Source organism: Eptesicus fuscus, chromosome 17 (assembly GCF_027574615.1).
Source record: "Eptesicus fuscus isolate TK198812 chromosome 17, DD_ASM_mEF_20220401, whole genome shotgun sequence".
Lineage (NCBI taxonomy): Eukaryota > Metazoa > Chordata > Mammalia > Chiroptera > Vespertilionidae > Eptesicus > Eptesicus fuscus.
In genome coordinates, this window is record NC_072489.1 from 33,391,101 (window position 1) to 33,405,503 (window position 14,403).

The 14,403-nt window shown below is 43.1% G+C and overlaps 1 protein-coding gene across 1 annotated transcript in view; it reads right to left on the reverse strand.

Annotated features, from left to right (window-relative positions):
- ASAH2 (N-acylsphingosine amidohydrolase 2) overlaps nt 1-5,097 on the reverse strand; it is a 57,604-nt gene extending 52,507 nt beyond the window's left edge. Inside the window, exons 1-2 of the mRNA XM_054729219.1 lie at nt 5,010-5,097; nt 2,175-2,312 (exon numbers count right to left, since the gene is read on the reverse strand). Of these exons, the coding sequence (XP_054585194.1) occupies nt 2,175-2,307 (133 nt within the window). The 5' untranslated portion in view covers nt 2,308-2,312; nt 5,010-5,097. The remainder of the gene's footprint in view (nt 1-2,174; nt 2,313-5,009) is intronic.
- Between the last annotated feature and the right edge of the window lie 9,306 nt (nt 5,098-14,403).

Below are 14,403 nucleotides of genomic sequence, written 5' to 3' on the forward strand. Positions count from 1 at the left end.
GGAAGGAAGGAAGGAAGGAAGGAAGGAAGAGAAAGAAGAAAGAAAGAAAGAAAGAAAGAAAGAAAGAAAGAAAGAAAGAAAGAGAAAAGAAAAGAAAAGAAAAGAAAAGAAAGAAAGAAAGAAAGAAAAGAAAGAAAGAAAGAAAAAAGAAAGAAAGAAAGAAAACACAACACTTAGAGATCACCTGGTCCAATCTCCTCAATTTACATATGAGAATATTAAAGCCAAGAGAGTGACTTAACCAAGATTTCAGAGAGCATATGATTAATCACGTGACCAAACCAGACCTTCCAACTAAGAATCTGATGCTCTTTCAACCACATTCCAGAGGGAGTTAGAATCTGTGTCTTTTCCTCCCCAAGCCTACATTCTCTACAGGACATCTAGTATTGCCAGAAAGGAAGCAGGAAGCTTTGCTATTGCTTTATTGATACTGACATAAGGATGTGGTGCCAACCAAAGCAAAACTTACATAGCCAAGGGCAAGCTCTTTGGGATCTCAGAGTCTCAGCTTTCACATCTATAAAATGGTACTAAGACTGGCATCTACCTTCATAGGAACCTTATTGAATTAAATAAGAAACTGATGTAGGCTCCTGATTACAGTGCTTGCCACAAAGAAACCCTTCCATAAACAGCAACTTCCACTATGGGAATAGTTGCTGTAATTATCCCTGAGTCTCTCTCTCTCTCTCTCTTTCTCTCTCTCTCTCTCTTTTTTTTTTTTTTTTTTTTTTTTTTGTTAATCCTCACCCTAGGATATTTCTCCCATTGATTTATAGAGAGGGTGAGAGGAAGGGAGGGGGAAAGGGGAGAGAGGGAGAGAGAGAGGGAGGGAGGGAGGGAGGGAGGGAGGGAGGGAGGGAGGAAGGAAGGAAGGAAGGAAGGAAGGAAGGAAGGAAGGAAGAGAGGAAGGAAGAGAGGAAGGAAGGAAGGGAGGAAAGGAGGGAGGGAGGGAGGGAGGGAGGGAGGGAGGGAGGGAGGGAGGGAGGGAGATCTACGTGAGAGAGACACATCTATTGGTTGCCTTCTGTTCACACCCTGAACAGGGCCAGGGATGGAACCTGCAACCCAGGTATGTGCCCTTGACTGGGAATTGAACCCTGAACCCTTCAGTCTGCAGGCCCACACTCTAACCACTGAGCGATACTGGCCAGGGCTCCCTTAGTCTCATTTTAAGAGCTAAAACTAAATAAGCCCTACAGAGCCTTTCATATCTAGCAGTCCAGGACCCGCTCTGCCCACTCCTGGCACAGAGGATTTCTGGTCCTCTGTGTTTGCAGGAAATTCAAAGCACGGGGACATGGTGGAGAATACACTGGAAAAGAGAAAAGGCCACCAAAGAGAAAACTGGGGTTCAGACATGCATCTTCTTCTCCATTTGGCCTGAGTCCAGCCCTCCCTTTACTTTGGTCAGAGCATTCGCACCCCACTGTCTTCTCTACTCATTTAACAGGTATAATATAACCTAGAGCAGTGGTCGGCAAACTGCGGCTCGCAAGCCGCGGTTTGCTGTTCTGTTGACTGAGTTTGCCGACCACTGGGATAGGGGCTTAATCACAAGGAACAACAACAGCCTGTAATTATTGGAATCGAGAGTCTAGGTCAGTGGCTGGCAAACTCATTAGTCAACAGAGCAGCAAGCCACGGCTCGCGAGCCGCATGTGGCTCGTGAGCCGCAGTTTGCTGACCACTGACCTAGAGGTTACTTTATAAAGACCCATGGGCCTATTATTGCCTGTAAATAGAGCCTAGATAGTTTTTAAAAACTAAATTCATTTGTGGTGCTGAAAATAAATCAAGATATGTCTAAACACCCAAATTTCTAGCTTCTCTTGAAACTCAGGAGAATTGAGTCCATGTTGATCATAACAACAATCAGCTGTCACTCAGGAGGGGCTGTGGACCCTCTTCACCAAAATTGCAGCTGCCCCCATCCTGGTCCCCTCCCCACTCGAGCTCATTTACAGAGCTTCATTGACCCTCCTGAAGATGTGAATTCAACACTCTCTTCTTCAAGGCTTTTAAAAGACTAATTGATACTAAGTGGATCTTTCTTCTCCGTTTGCCCCCATTATCAGCATTATCAACAGACACTATTTCCTGCCTTAGGGTCCACAGTAATCAAGGAATTTCCTGCAGGCGTATGCACAGCATCCAAGAGGGCCCATGACACTTGCCTTTGGGATTTTCAATGGTCCCACTGGTGATAAACAAGAGGCTGAGAAGGGCCACCGTGATAGCAGTCATCATTACGAGAAGGAAAATCAGGAACGTCTCTAATGTAGAGAAGGTGCGCTTGGCCATTTTTCCTAAGAAAGAAGCAGAGATGGAAGAAGAAATAAGGAAGAGATAGAAAAAGACAGAATCACAAATTAAAATGCATATACTTTAATTTGCCTGAGACGTCTTAGCTCTTTCATAGGAAGAGACTATAGCAGGCAAGTATAGAGCACATTCACCACTAGTTCCATATCCCAAGCCCATATCAGACAAGACCAATCAATTGCAGCACTCTTCAATAAGTTCGGGGTGGGGGAGGGGGGGTTCCAAATCCTTCTCAGCACAGTACTCATCCTGGCATCCACCACTCATCATTTGACATTGGCAACTAAGTGAAAACCTATTTGCATTCCTCAGCTACATCACTGCTGCTTTCCTTTATGGTGATGATGCTGTTTATGGGTCTAGGTTGGAGCACTTCTGTCCACGGGGATGACGGACCACCCACGTTGTTTGTACTTGTGAGAGGGCTTGCTGAGGTGGGGGCTTTACTCTGTGATCAGAGACTAAGTAAAATTATCTTGTCCACTTGGAGGTGAAATCCATACCATAGGCCTCTAAACCCCATGTTCTAACTTTCTTATCTACCTGATAAGAAAATGGCCTGGAAAAGGGGGTTGGCATCTCTGGTCTCAAGCCAGGTGTTAATAAAATTTTCCTCTTCAGTGATAAGGATTTCACACATTTTGCAAACCCTGTAGCAGATGAAGAGGATAAAAATACAAATGCCCCTGTGTTCTACAGAAGCAGAAAATGTCCTTACAAATTCCTTAGGATATTTTAGGAGGAGAATTCATCATCACGCAGAGGGACTATAGAAGCTAAAAAGTCATATAACAGGAGAAAGTATAATAATGGTCATTAAAAATTGGATTCTGAAGTCTGACTCCAGAATTCAAATCTCATTTCTGCCACTTACTGCAACTGAACTTGGGAAATCCCAGACAATGAGCCTCAGTTTCTCCATCTGTAAATAGGAATATGATGGTGATAATTTTAGTATCTATTTCATAGAGTTCCCATCAAAATAAGAGGAGATAATGCAACTAATAATTTGTTGGTTCCATGGAATGTAGTAAGTGCTCAAAATGTTGACATTCATCCCTGGGTTCCAAATTGGCAAGGCTCTGTGTTCTTCAAGGTCCTTGAAGAGAGTTTATATGAGACTACCATTAAAGGATTATTGGAATCACAGGAAGGGACTTGCGAGCCCACTTTATTAACCATACCTTAGGAAGCCTGAGCAGTGAGATGGGACTGGAATCCTAAGACTTGACCCCCTACCCTTGCCCCCGGAAATGGTAATATGTGGCTAAGATGCTGCTACCCCCAAGAGTTGTAAATTAGCAACAAACAATTGTGTTTAGTACAGCCCAGACAATTTTTGGTTTCAATTTGACTTAATTGACAAGATAAAAGATTAAGTCTCACAATTTTTCTATTGTGTCCACATTTGCAAATCTGAAACTTCAAATTTCTTTCAAAGTTTCAAAACTTAGTAGGTGCTGTTCTTTTTAGATGGTGCGTGCTTTCTCCAACCTGCCATAGCTTCTACCCCATGGTTCTCGTACATCTAAGTTACTACCTGGTCTTTGTAGTCATTTTATTTTGCATCCCCTGGACTAGAGGTTAAAAATCAGTCAACCAGCAAGCAAACACTTCAGAGGAAGGGCTGAACTGGGAATGGACAAAGAGACAGAAACATCTTCCTAAATTTCCTGGTTATTGGTAGACTTTCCTCATCCATATGGCACCACCATGACCACCTTCAAGACCAGCAGTAGGAACAACTTTAAATTTAGGGCAGAACAAATTAGTTCTGCATCTGGGTCCCAGGTTTCACTGACAGCCCCCAGAAGTCAGGAAGCACATCTAAGATATGCCTCTGGAACTGTGATGATCCAAAGAAGCTTATTAGTCATTAGCTATTGTTTCAGTAGCAAACTTCAAACCCAGTACACCTAGTTCTTGCTCTAATCTTTGGTTTCTGTGAGCCTTTCTGTTAGCTGAGACAACTTCTGTACAAAAAGGGCAATAAAAGATGGATGACTGACAAGTGGACCTCCCAACCCCGGAGGTCATTGCCATCTACAGGCAAATGATATATGTAAGAGATGTAGTCAGGTGGTAGGAGCCTGTGTAACAAACAACAAAATCATACTTTTTTTTTCTAGTTTTTCTCTGTTGACTGGTTACCAGTACCGGCCTTTTGCACAAGTCAACAGTAGCACTTGATTTAACATTAGAGTTTCCACCTCTTAATCAGATTTCAGTGATGTGTTTCACCACTCTTACTTTGTGGCCAGAATTACTGCCAACATATCACAATTCTTTTTTAAGCCATTAGTACTATTTATTTCTCATAATGATTAAAATCTGATTTGAAACATTAAAGCAAATGTCTTGTCTGCTGCAGGAGGCCAATGGACCAAGAATTACATTTTAAAGGAATATACATTTCCTTATGGTTCCCACTTAATCTAGCATAATCCTAGAAGGTCAATGATGAGCTTCTAATGAGACAACAGCAAGCCACTTGTCACATCTTTACCATGCTGAGGTCTCTATTTCTCAAGACTGTGAAAGAAAAAAAGTAATAATATGGCAAAATGGGTTTCCAAAGCTAAGAAAATGGGGTGGAGGTTTGGGGTTTCATCAAGATATCTGAGGCAATGGATGACTCAGGATCCATCCCTCCCTCTCCAAGAAAATAAAGGCATTCTTACCTTATTCAACCCCTCAAAAGACTTTTTTGCATCCAGGAAAGCAAATGGTGGTCCAAAATCTTGTTTCCTTCCCCTTACACGTTGCTCAGCTAAGACTTCTCAGCACTTTCTGACGCCTACAGAGGAAAGACTTTTGACAGTGATGTCCCGAAGAGTTCGAGTTCTCATTATCATAACTTTGTGGGCTGGGTACAAGGATAAGATTAAAGTGTATTGATAACAAAAGGCTTACAGACACTCTCCCTGGGACAGCCTAACACTGAGGTACAGCTGCAGAATGCCTGCAGGGCTGAAGGTCAGTTCTATGCAATGTGTACAAGCTAGAACAGAAAGGAAAAGAAAGAAAGAAAGAAAGAAAGAAAGAAAGAAAGAAAGAAAGAAAGAAAGAAAGAAAGAAAGAAAGAAAGAAAGGAAGAAAGAAAGAAAGAAAGGAAGGAAGGAAGGAAGGAAGGAAGGAAGGAAGGGAGGGGAAGGGAGGAAAGGAGGAAGGGAGGGAGGGAGGGAGAGAGGAAGGGAGGAAGGGAGGAAAGAGAGAGAGAGGAAGAAAGAGAGAAAAAGAGGGAAGTAGGGAGGGAGGGAGGGAGGAGGGAAGAAGGAGGGAATGGTGGGAGGGAGGGAGGGAGGGAAGGAGGGAGGGAGGAGGGAAGGAAGGAGGAAATGGAGGGAGGAAGGAAGGAAGGAAGGAAGGAAGGAAGGAAGGAAGGAAGGAAAAAGCACCTGCTTTTTCTTCAACTGGTCTCTCAACCTCATTAGGGTGGCATTAGAGTGGGCTATGGGTCCCACTGGGCAATATTTACACTGATTTCAGAACAGAAAAGCATTTTTAATTTTTAGTAATTATATGTTGTTAAGATTATGGATGGGGTTTTTTCCCCCTCACCTTTCGGTTCTTGGTATTTTCTGTAATAGCCACGTAGCACTTTTGTAAAGGGGAAATAAAACGTTTACCTCCTCTTGGAGAATATAGACCATCTAACAGCGTGAAGTTAAACAGTGGCCACAAGAGACAGAGAGAGCGAGAGGGAGGCCAAAGCCCTCTGGTTTGCCAAGTAAGCCCAAGCTGTCCAGGAAGCACTTTGAAGATGACACAGGCTGCTTCATTCCTGGCAGAGTTTGGTCCGTCCCTCATTTATTCCAGCTAATAAACGAGGCAGGAATGATGGACTTAGAATCCAAACGTTTTGCAAGCCCCTAATGAAATGCGGGATCTAGGCAATGATCATCCACGGCTGGCTGCTTATATCACCAAAAGAGACAAGCCTCTGCGTGATGCACACCAACCTCTCAAGTACTCTGATTAAACTCAAATAAAACCAGCCTCCAACTGTAAGTGCCTCTTAATAGGAAACGCAAACTACCGGGGAATACGTCAGAGGATAATGCGGACGTACAGGAAGCAAAACCCACGCTGTGATAGACTCTCTAAGACAAGCAACCCAGGTCCTTTAACAAACACATGGAAGTGGAGAGGGAAAGAGCAGGAAGTGGAGAAGGGGGCTGGCAGGGGGAAGAGGAGGGAGGAGAGAGAGGACGAAAACAGGAGGAGGAGAAAGACTGGAGGGGAGAGCAAGGCAGGGGGAGAAGAGGGGCCAGGAAGGAGAGGAAAGGAGAAGAAAACTATAGATTAAAAGAGGCTGAAGAGACATCAATCGGCTGCATGTTGTAAGCACTAAACCATCATTATCTGGAACCTGATTCAAACGAACTGTTTTTAAAATTATGAGACAATTGGGAAAATCTGAACACCAACTAGATATTTGATGATATGAAGGGGTTATTGCTTTAAATGTTAGTGTAATAATGATATTTTATTATACTTTTTAAAAAATCCTTATCTTTTCAATACATTCTGAAACCGATAAAAATAAAACACCCAAAGTGCAAAACTCTGTTCAGTGGATAGATATGTAGGTGCATAGATGATGGACAGATGGAAGGACAGATGGACGGAAAATAACGTTGTTGTTTAATATGCCAGCGGACGGGAGAGAGCGGGCTAAAAGCACTGTGGAGGGTATTGTAGAGGGCTTCACGCCCTACTCTGTTTAAACCCAGCTAGGGTGCAAAGGTGGACCCTCCTGTGCCTGCAGTTCCAGATGTGTTTGAGGTTCTGCCTTTCAGAAGCCCTAGTGTGAGACCTCGATTCAGAACGGAGCCCCTTGGGAAGAGAGGCGGGGCCTGGGACACAAGGTTACTGTTTTGGATCAGGGTAGCGGGACCCTGCTGGCAGTGTGGTGGCTGCTTCTGATGCCCAGCTGCTTCCTTGTCCCATGACCGTGACGAGGCAGCCCATCCCTTAGCAGCTCAGTTGCGCAGTTTACGTTGGGCAGTTGTTCCTAGAAGCTCAACCTCCATTCCCTGTCTTTGGCCTTCACAAAGGGTCTGCACGTTATCTCTAGCCACTCCTAAGTCTCTTTCTTCTTAAGCCAGTTGGAGTGGATTCTGTTATCTCCAACTAAGAACGCATCCAAGCTAAACCTCAGCGAAGTGGGCAGCGGACCTCCCTTTGGGGAGGGTATGCTTTCCAATCGCTGGGCACCGTGTCTGCCTCGCTGCCTCTGGGAACATCTGTGAAGTTAAGAGCGATGGGCAGTCTGGCACAATACATTTTCCTTAGGTCCAAAAAGAAATCCGTTGTACGTACACCACAGGGCTGCCATAGTGATACCTTACCCCTCCTGGGTTTGGTAGAGGACTGGAAAATTCCTTGGAACCCCAAAAGCAGTTCCATCATCAGTTGACTATGCATAGAATCATCTTTTCACTGGTCTCAGTTGAATCTTGACCTCAAACCACAAATAAACAACAGATGAAAGAACGGAGCACCTTCTGTTCCAAGCTGGAGAGAGTTTCTTGTCACACCCCCTCGCCCCTGCGCTTTGCCGAGCCTGAGGCTGTGACGAGGCGCCGTGCCTCACTGCAGTGGGAGCCCAAGGGCAGGGAGGTCTCAGCTCCACAGTGGCCGGGCCGGGCAGGCTGGGCAGGGCAGGAAGATGGCACCGGACAGAGGAGCACCCCAGCGCTCTTCTCCCCCTGGGGACTCACCAAGTCCAGGTTCCCAGCAATCCTGACTGCTCTGCTTTCCTCCGAGGACAGGAGAGATCAGCTACTCAAGGGCTACAGTTTCTCTCCCCACATTTATCCCAGTCCTGCCTCCAACACAATGGGCAAAATGATAAAGAGAGATGTTGAGGTTATGGGAAGGCCTGGAATTTGGAATCTGAAGATTGAGGCTTTATTTCTCATTGCAAAAAGAAAAAAAAAAAAAAAAAGCAGACTAACAACCCTGGCCAGTGTGGCTCAGTTGGCCGGAGCATCGTCCAGTACACGAAATGTTGTGAGTTCAATTCCTGATCAGGGCACATACCTAGGTTGCAGGTCCAATCCCTACTTGGGACATGTACAGGAGGCAATTGATCGATTTCTCTCACCTCTCTCTCTCATCAATAAAAACATATCCTCGAGTGAGGATTAAAAAAATTGGATTTGCACAACTTTCTTAATTCTCTGTTAGATAGAGAACAGTGTGGGGCTATAGCACCTTTGCAGAGTATTTGGAGATTATTCTCTGATGATTTATCTTTTTCCAAAACCATAGATAAGAATTTATTGCATTTGGCAGTGACAAATTTGACCTGTTTGCCATACAAGATTATGACGGCAAATTGGGGGAAAGCAGGCTGCAGCTTCATTTATCATTATTTCAGGGACAGGGTGACAATATTGTTTGATGTAATTCTTCCCCTCTGCATAAATCTCAGGCTTAGCGTCTCCCACCTGCACTGTGCACTGTGGGGAAAGTACCACACTGTCCGTTGATATAGAACTTGGAAAAGAAAGGACCAAGAGAAGCAGAAAGCAATATGCTTGCATCACAGTCCAGCCTGACTGGATGTTCTCTCTGGCCAGTGGGGGACAGGATGACCTCAGTGGAGCTTGACATCAAAGTATTTGTCTTTCTTATACTGGGCAGGACCAAGCTGAGGAAGAACAGTGCTTGGAGAGAACTGTTCTTTTCCGTGCCTGGAGCAAGTGGACTTGCAACCATTCACAGAGGATCCCTCACTAGACCAGCTAAAAAGCAAAAGGGGAAGAGGACCAGGCCATCCCCATGCTGTAGAGCAAATGCATGCATTTCTCACCTTCTCTGCAGCTGCAATATGTTCAACTCATTCCCAAGGACAATCCACTTAAGATGCAGGAGGAAAAGAAAAACATTCTTGCTCATATGCATCCACCTGAAGAGGTAACACTTAACATCCTGGGTATGTCATTGATTTGGGATGATGATAAGGGTTAGGTGGCATCTGAAATGCCCACACTCAAAGGGTATATTGCCAATGTACCCTGTGTGAAGGCCAGGACTGAGCCTCAGTGTGAACCAAAAGCTGAGCAGGTTTTGGGTCCTGAGGGACTGAGGTTAAAGTATGGAGTTACCACCCAAGGTTAGTGGGTTCTCCAGGAATCAAAAGGCCAGCCTAGGAACTCCATGAGCTAAAGCTAGAGCTCAATGAAGGGTGGAAACCATGCAGGAATCCCAAGCTTGCAGGAGCCAAAGGCAGGATCCAACTCGAATATAGAGCCAAGACAGGGTCAGGCAGGGATGGAATCTAGGCTAAAGCAGATGAGGCACCAGAACAAAGAAGTTGGTGGTCTTGGGCAAAGACCCAAATCACCTACAGGTACTGTTTGTGACTCCATTTAATGGGTCAGTAGATTAAAGAGACTCGCATGGGTTGGGCTAGCTAATCACACCAAGACATGAAAGACAACAACTTATTGAGCTATTACTGTGTGGACACATATCAAGCCAGGGCAAGAAGGATAGCCATCTTTTTAAAAATAATAAAAAATCAAATCAAATAAACTTATAGAACTCTTTAGTGTCTTCCAGACTTTGTTATGATAACATTATATGAATTCACTCATTTGATACTTAAGGATGATACTATTCCTATCCCCATTTTACCTTTAAGTTAAAAAGCAAGCAAGACAGAGAAACATCGACCAGACCAGTCGTCGGCAAACTCATTAGTCAACAGAGCCAAATATCAACAGTACCACGATTGAAATTTCTTTTGAGAGCCAAATTTTTTAAACATAAACTTCTTCTAATGCCACTTCTTCAAAATAGACTCGCCCAGGCTGTGGTATTGTGTGGAAGAGCCACACTCAAGGGGCCAAAGAGCCGCATGTGGCTCTGGAGCCGCAGTTTGCGGACCACGGGACCAGACCATCAAACCTCAGAGGGAAGGTAGGGGAGGGTCGGGGTAAGGGGGCGAGATCAACCAAAGGACTTGTATGCATGCATATAAGCATAACCAATGGACACAGACACCAGGGGGGGTGAGGGCATAAGCAGGGGGAGGGGAGCAATGGGGGGATAAGAACACATATGTAATACCTTAATCAATAAAGAAAAAAAAAAAGCAAACAAGAAAAGTGAGTCGGAGAGAAGTAAAACAAAGAACCGAAGGTCATACTGTCAGTAGGCGACCAAGCTGGATTCAATACCAGATCATGTGCCTTCAGAAGCCTCTCACTTAACCATCAGCTACACTATGCATCACAAGCATCTGTCCTTTACTAGTATGAACATGCCAGATGGCCTTACAATAACAATAAAACAATGCCTACAATGTAGTAAAAAACACAACACTCATAGTAAGAAGAAGTCAAATACTGAGAGTCAGGGACTGTGAGAAGAGGTAAGGATTGTTCTAGCATCACCTAGTTTGACCCCTCTGTCATAGAGACAAAGTGAAGTTACTTGCCCAAGGTCATTGTGATGGAGACTGGCAGTACTCATCCATATCTGGTCCTCCGCTCCTCTGTGGGCACACAGGAAGGGCATCAGCTCCCTGGTGGTTACTGGTCAATGGGCTGTGTGTGGCAGTGACATGTGTTACTCCAGGACTGAAGCATTTTAATGTGGAGGCATTTGAGAGGGGGTGTGAGCTCTCTGTGATCTCTCTTCCTCTGCTGTGTTGACCCTGATAACTTCATGTCCTAGATGATACGTGACAAGATCCCTGAGTCACCATTTCCAAGAAACCTACCTCAGGGAGTCACCAGACCAGAAGTATACTTTGCATAAACAAGAAATAAATGCTGATGTGTTAAGCAACTAAGATTTAGAGAGGGTTTTTGGTTACCTCAGCAAGACCCCCACCCATCCTCATTAACACCGTCACCTGATTAACACCAGCTAATAAAGATGACTCCTTAGCTAAATTATAAATCTTCTTTTAAAATTTATTTCAGTTCCATAAGTTCCACAAATCAAATGGCTTTTATTTCTGGGTAACCACATGCAGAAAGATGAAAAGGGAATTCATTAATTATATTAATTTCAAAATATACTAAAATCTCTCTAATTCAGAGATCACATTTTATGCAATCTCAACTCTAAGACATAGTCAAAAATGAGAAATAAATATTTTAAAACCCAGAAACTTATTAAATAAATTCCATGCTTTTTATACCACAGGAGAGATTCAAGTCCATGGAGAATTTGGTGACTTTTAATTCACATACAGTTCTAACCAACCATTCTTTTTCTTCAAATCACAAAAAAAATTAGAATACTCCAGGTGGCTAGAAGCAGGCACACAAGTAGGAAAAGTTATAGCTTAACGAGACTCACATGAAAATGACTCATGACAATAATCAGTGGTCAGAGTGACAACTTGAGTTGTTTTTAACAATCCCTAAGACAGCAGAAGAATGTGTAAAATAATTTGAAAAGATTTTCCTCCACGATTTTTTATTTTTAAGTTCAGAGTTTAAAAAGAAAGAACTCCAACTTTTAAAGCTGTCAAAAATATAAAGAGGGAGACAGAGACAAAGAGATAACTAGACTAATCCATTTCAAAATGCTACCATGTTTTTCTTGAGGTGGGATTTGGGGATTTTATTGTCTGTATGCTACTTTACCTATTTAATTTTTCTGCAACAATTATGTATTAGTTCTGTGGTAAAAGCTAATTTTTTTAAGGATGATTGCAGGATATAAAAAAGAGACATGGAATAAATACTTTAATTCTCCAACTGGGCTTAAAAAAAATAAAAAGGAGGATTAAAGTCTGCTAGCCCATTGTTCATTGTTATGCATCGTCAAATGAAGAATAGCCACTACTAAAAATAGAGCTTGTGTCTTTTCGTGGCTAAACAAGACAGGCTGTGCTCACTTCAGACTCCATCTTGGTTGAGCTCATCAGTCAGTGGTATGATTATCTGGGAGGTGTAGGAATAATGAGGCATCAACTAATTTAGCCAGAGCCAAGTTCCACCTGCTTATGCATTTCACTAATGAGAAAACAGGCTGAGCTGCCTTTTCATGTTCCAGGGAGCTGAACCTTGGATGCCCCGTAAGAGATAAAGACTCTTCTGAATTAGATAATTATATTGGTATTTACATAAGAGAATTGATACCACCAGGCGGCACAGAGCTGTGCTACACCAAGTTGCTACACCTACTGCCTCATAAACTAGTCCAAAGGTAAAGACACGGTTGAAGACTAGCATTTTTTCCATGCCTATGTATTAATTTCAGGGTTGATATGTTCAAAAAGATTTAGCTACTGATTCAGCCTGAGCACTGACCAATTAGAACAGATGCCAGGGTAAACAGCTGGCATGCCTGTACCAATGCCTTCCTGCTGAACATCAGCCCACCTTGGTGAGTTTATTTTTAAAACCTGGAATTATGAATTTTCTGAGGGTTTTTTTTTTTTTCAGAGACTCCATCATTGAATTATAAGCCTTGTAAGTAGAATGAATAGTCATTCAAAAAAAAAAAAAAGGCCCTCCAATCTTTCTTCACACTGCTAGAAATATTATTTCAATCCATCATGAAAGTGACAGGCCACTCATTGTGGATTTTATGTCGACCTTAAAACACCACTAAAGGAAAAAAAAAGAAACCATCTGAAAACTGGCGTGATGCTCCTGACAAGCCTTCCAGTTCTGCTGGGGGAGGAAACCTCTGGCCAAACCACAGTTTCTGCCACAATGAAACTGAATTATGAGATGAAAACAAACAAACAAACAAACAAAAACCGTCTTTCTCTCGCGTAGGCAGGTTGTAAGCCAAATTATCCTTGAAAACCCTTTGCAAGGAGAAAACACAAACTCAATTGTAGGGGAGAAAAATGAGACCAAGAGCAATGCTTAAAATCTTACCCAGGAAGAGAGAGGCTGCCTCCATCACACGCATATCAAAGGCAGAAGTAAATAAGTGGGGTACATTTATCAGCCACTCTCCTACGTGTGGGGTGCTTTACAGCAGGTAAGTAGCTCCATGGAACCTGCAAATATCTGCGACAGAACCAAACTCACAGATGTGATGGCAAAGCACAGTGGGTGTCGAGGAGACAATAGGCATCAGTGAGGACTGCAACAGCCAGAAAGTGTGTGCCCATCGGAAGGGGACAGCCACCACTCGTTGGTGCCATGAAGAAATGAAAGCCCAATGTTGATGAGTCTTTTCATTTTTTAATGGGAAGTAGGAAAATAGGTATTTATCTAAAATGTCTTCATTTTCAAATGTAGGCAAACAAATTTTATTTAAAAAATTTTATTTATCATTGAGGTCAAAACTATGTGTGACCAACTGTCCAGGCCACAAGTTGCAACCTCTTCTTTTAATCCATTGCTTCATTCAGAAATATTTTCTGAGCATCAGTGGAGTAGTAGATACTATGCTGTACCTAAAGGATATAATTCATAAGCCAAAATTTCTGCCTTCACAAAAAACCTTACAATCGAGCCCTGGCCAAGGTTTCTAAGTGGTTAGAGCATCAGCCCTCCCAGCAAAGGGTCTCAGGTTCATTTCCCAGTCAAGGGCACATACCTGGGTTGCAGGTTCCATCCCCAACCCCAGTCAGGCCATATGTGGGAGACAACCAATTGACATTACTCTCTCTCTCTCTTTCTCTCTCTCTCTCAATCTCAATCTCTCTCTCTCTCTCTCAACCTCTTCTTTCCTCCCCTTACACTCACTCTAAAAAAATTAATGGAAAAATATCCTCCTGTGAGGATTAAGAACAACAACAAAATCTTAATGTGTGATAGAGATAATTCACAAATAATTATAATACTGGACTATTCATGCCTCTGTGGTACGTAACAGGGAACCCTAACCCAGACCTGAAGGGAATCAGAAATGGCTTTGCCAAATAACTAATATTTAAGTTAAGAACAGAAGGGTAGCTCTTGAACTAAAATGTCAGTTAGCTTTGGCAACATAACACCCCATTCCAAAACTTAGTAGATTAAAATAACCACTTGTTTAGCTCATGATTCTGTAGGCTAGCAATTCGGCTAGGCCCAGCTGGACAGTTCTGCTGATCTGGGACCTGTGAATATATCCACAGAGAGCTGCTGGGTGGTT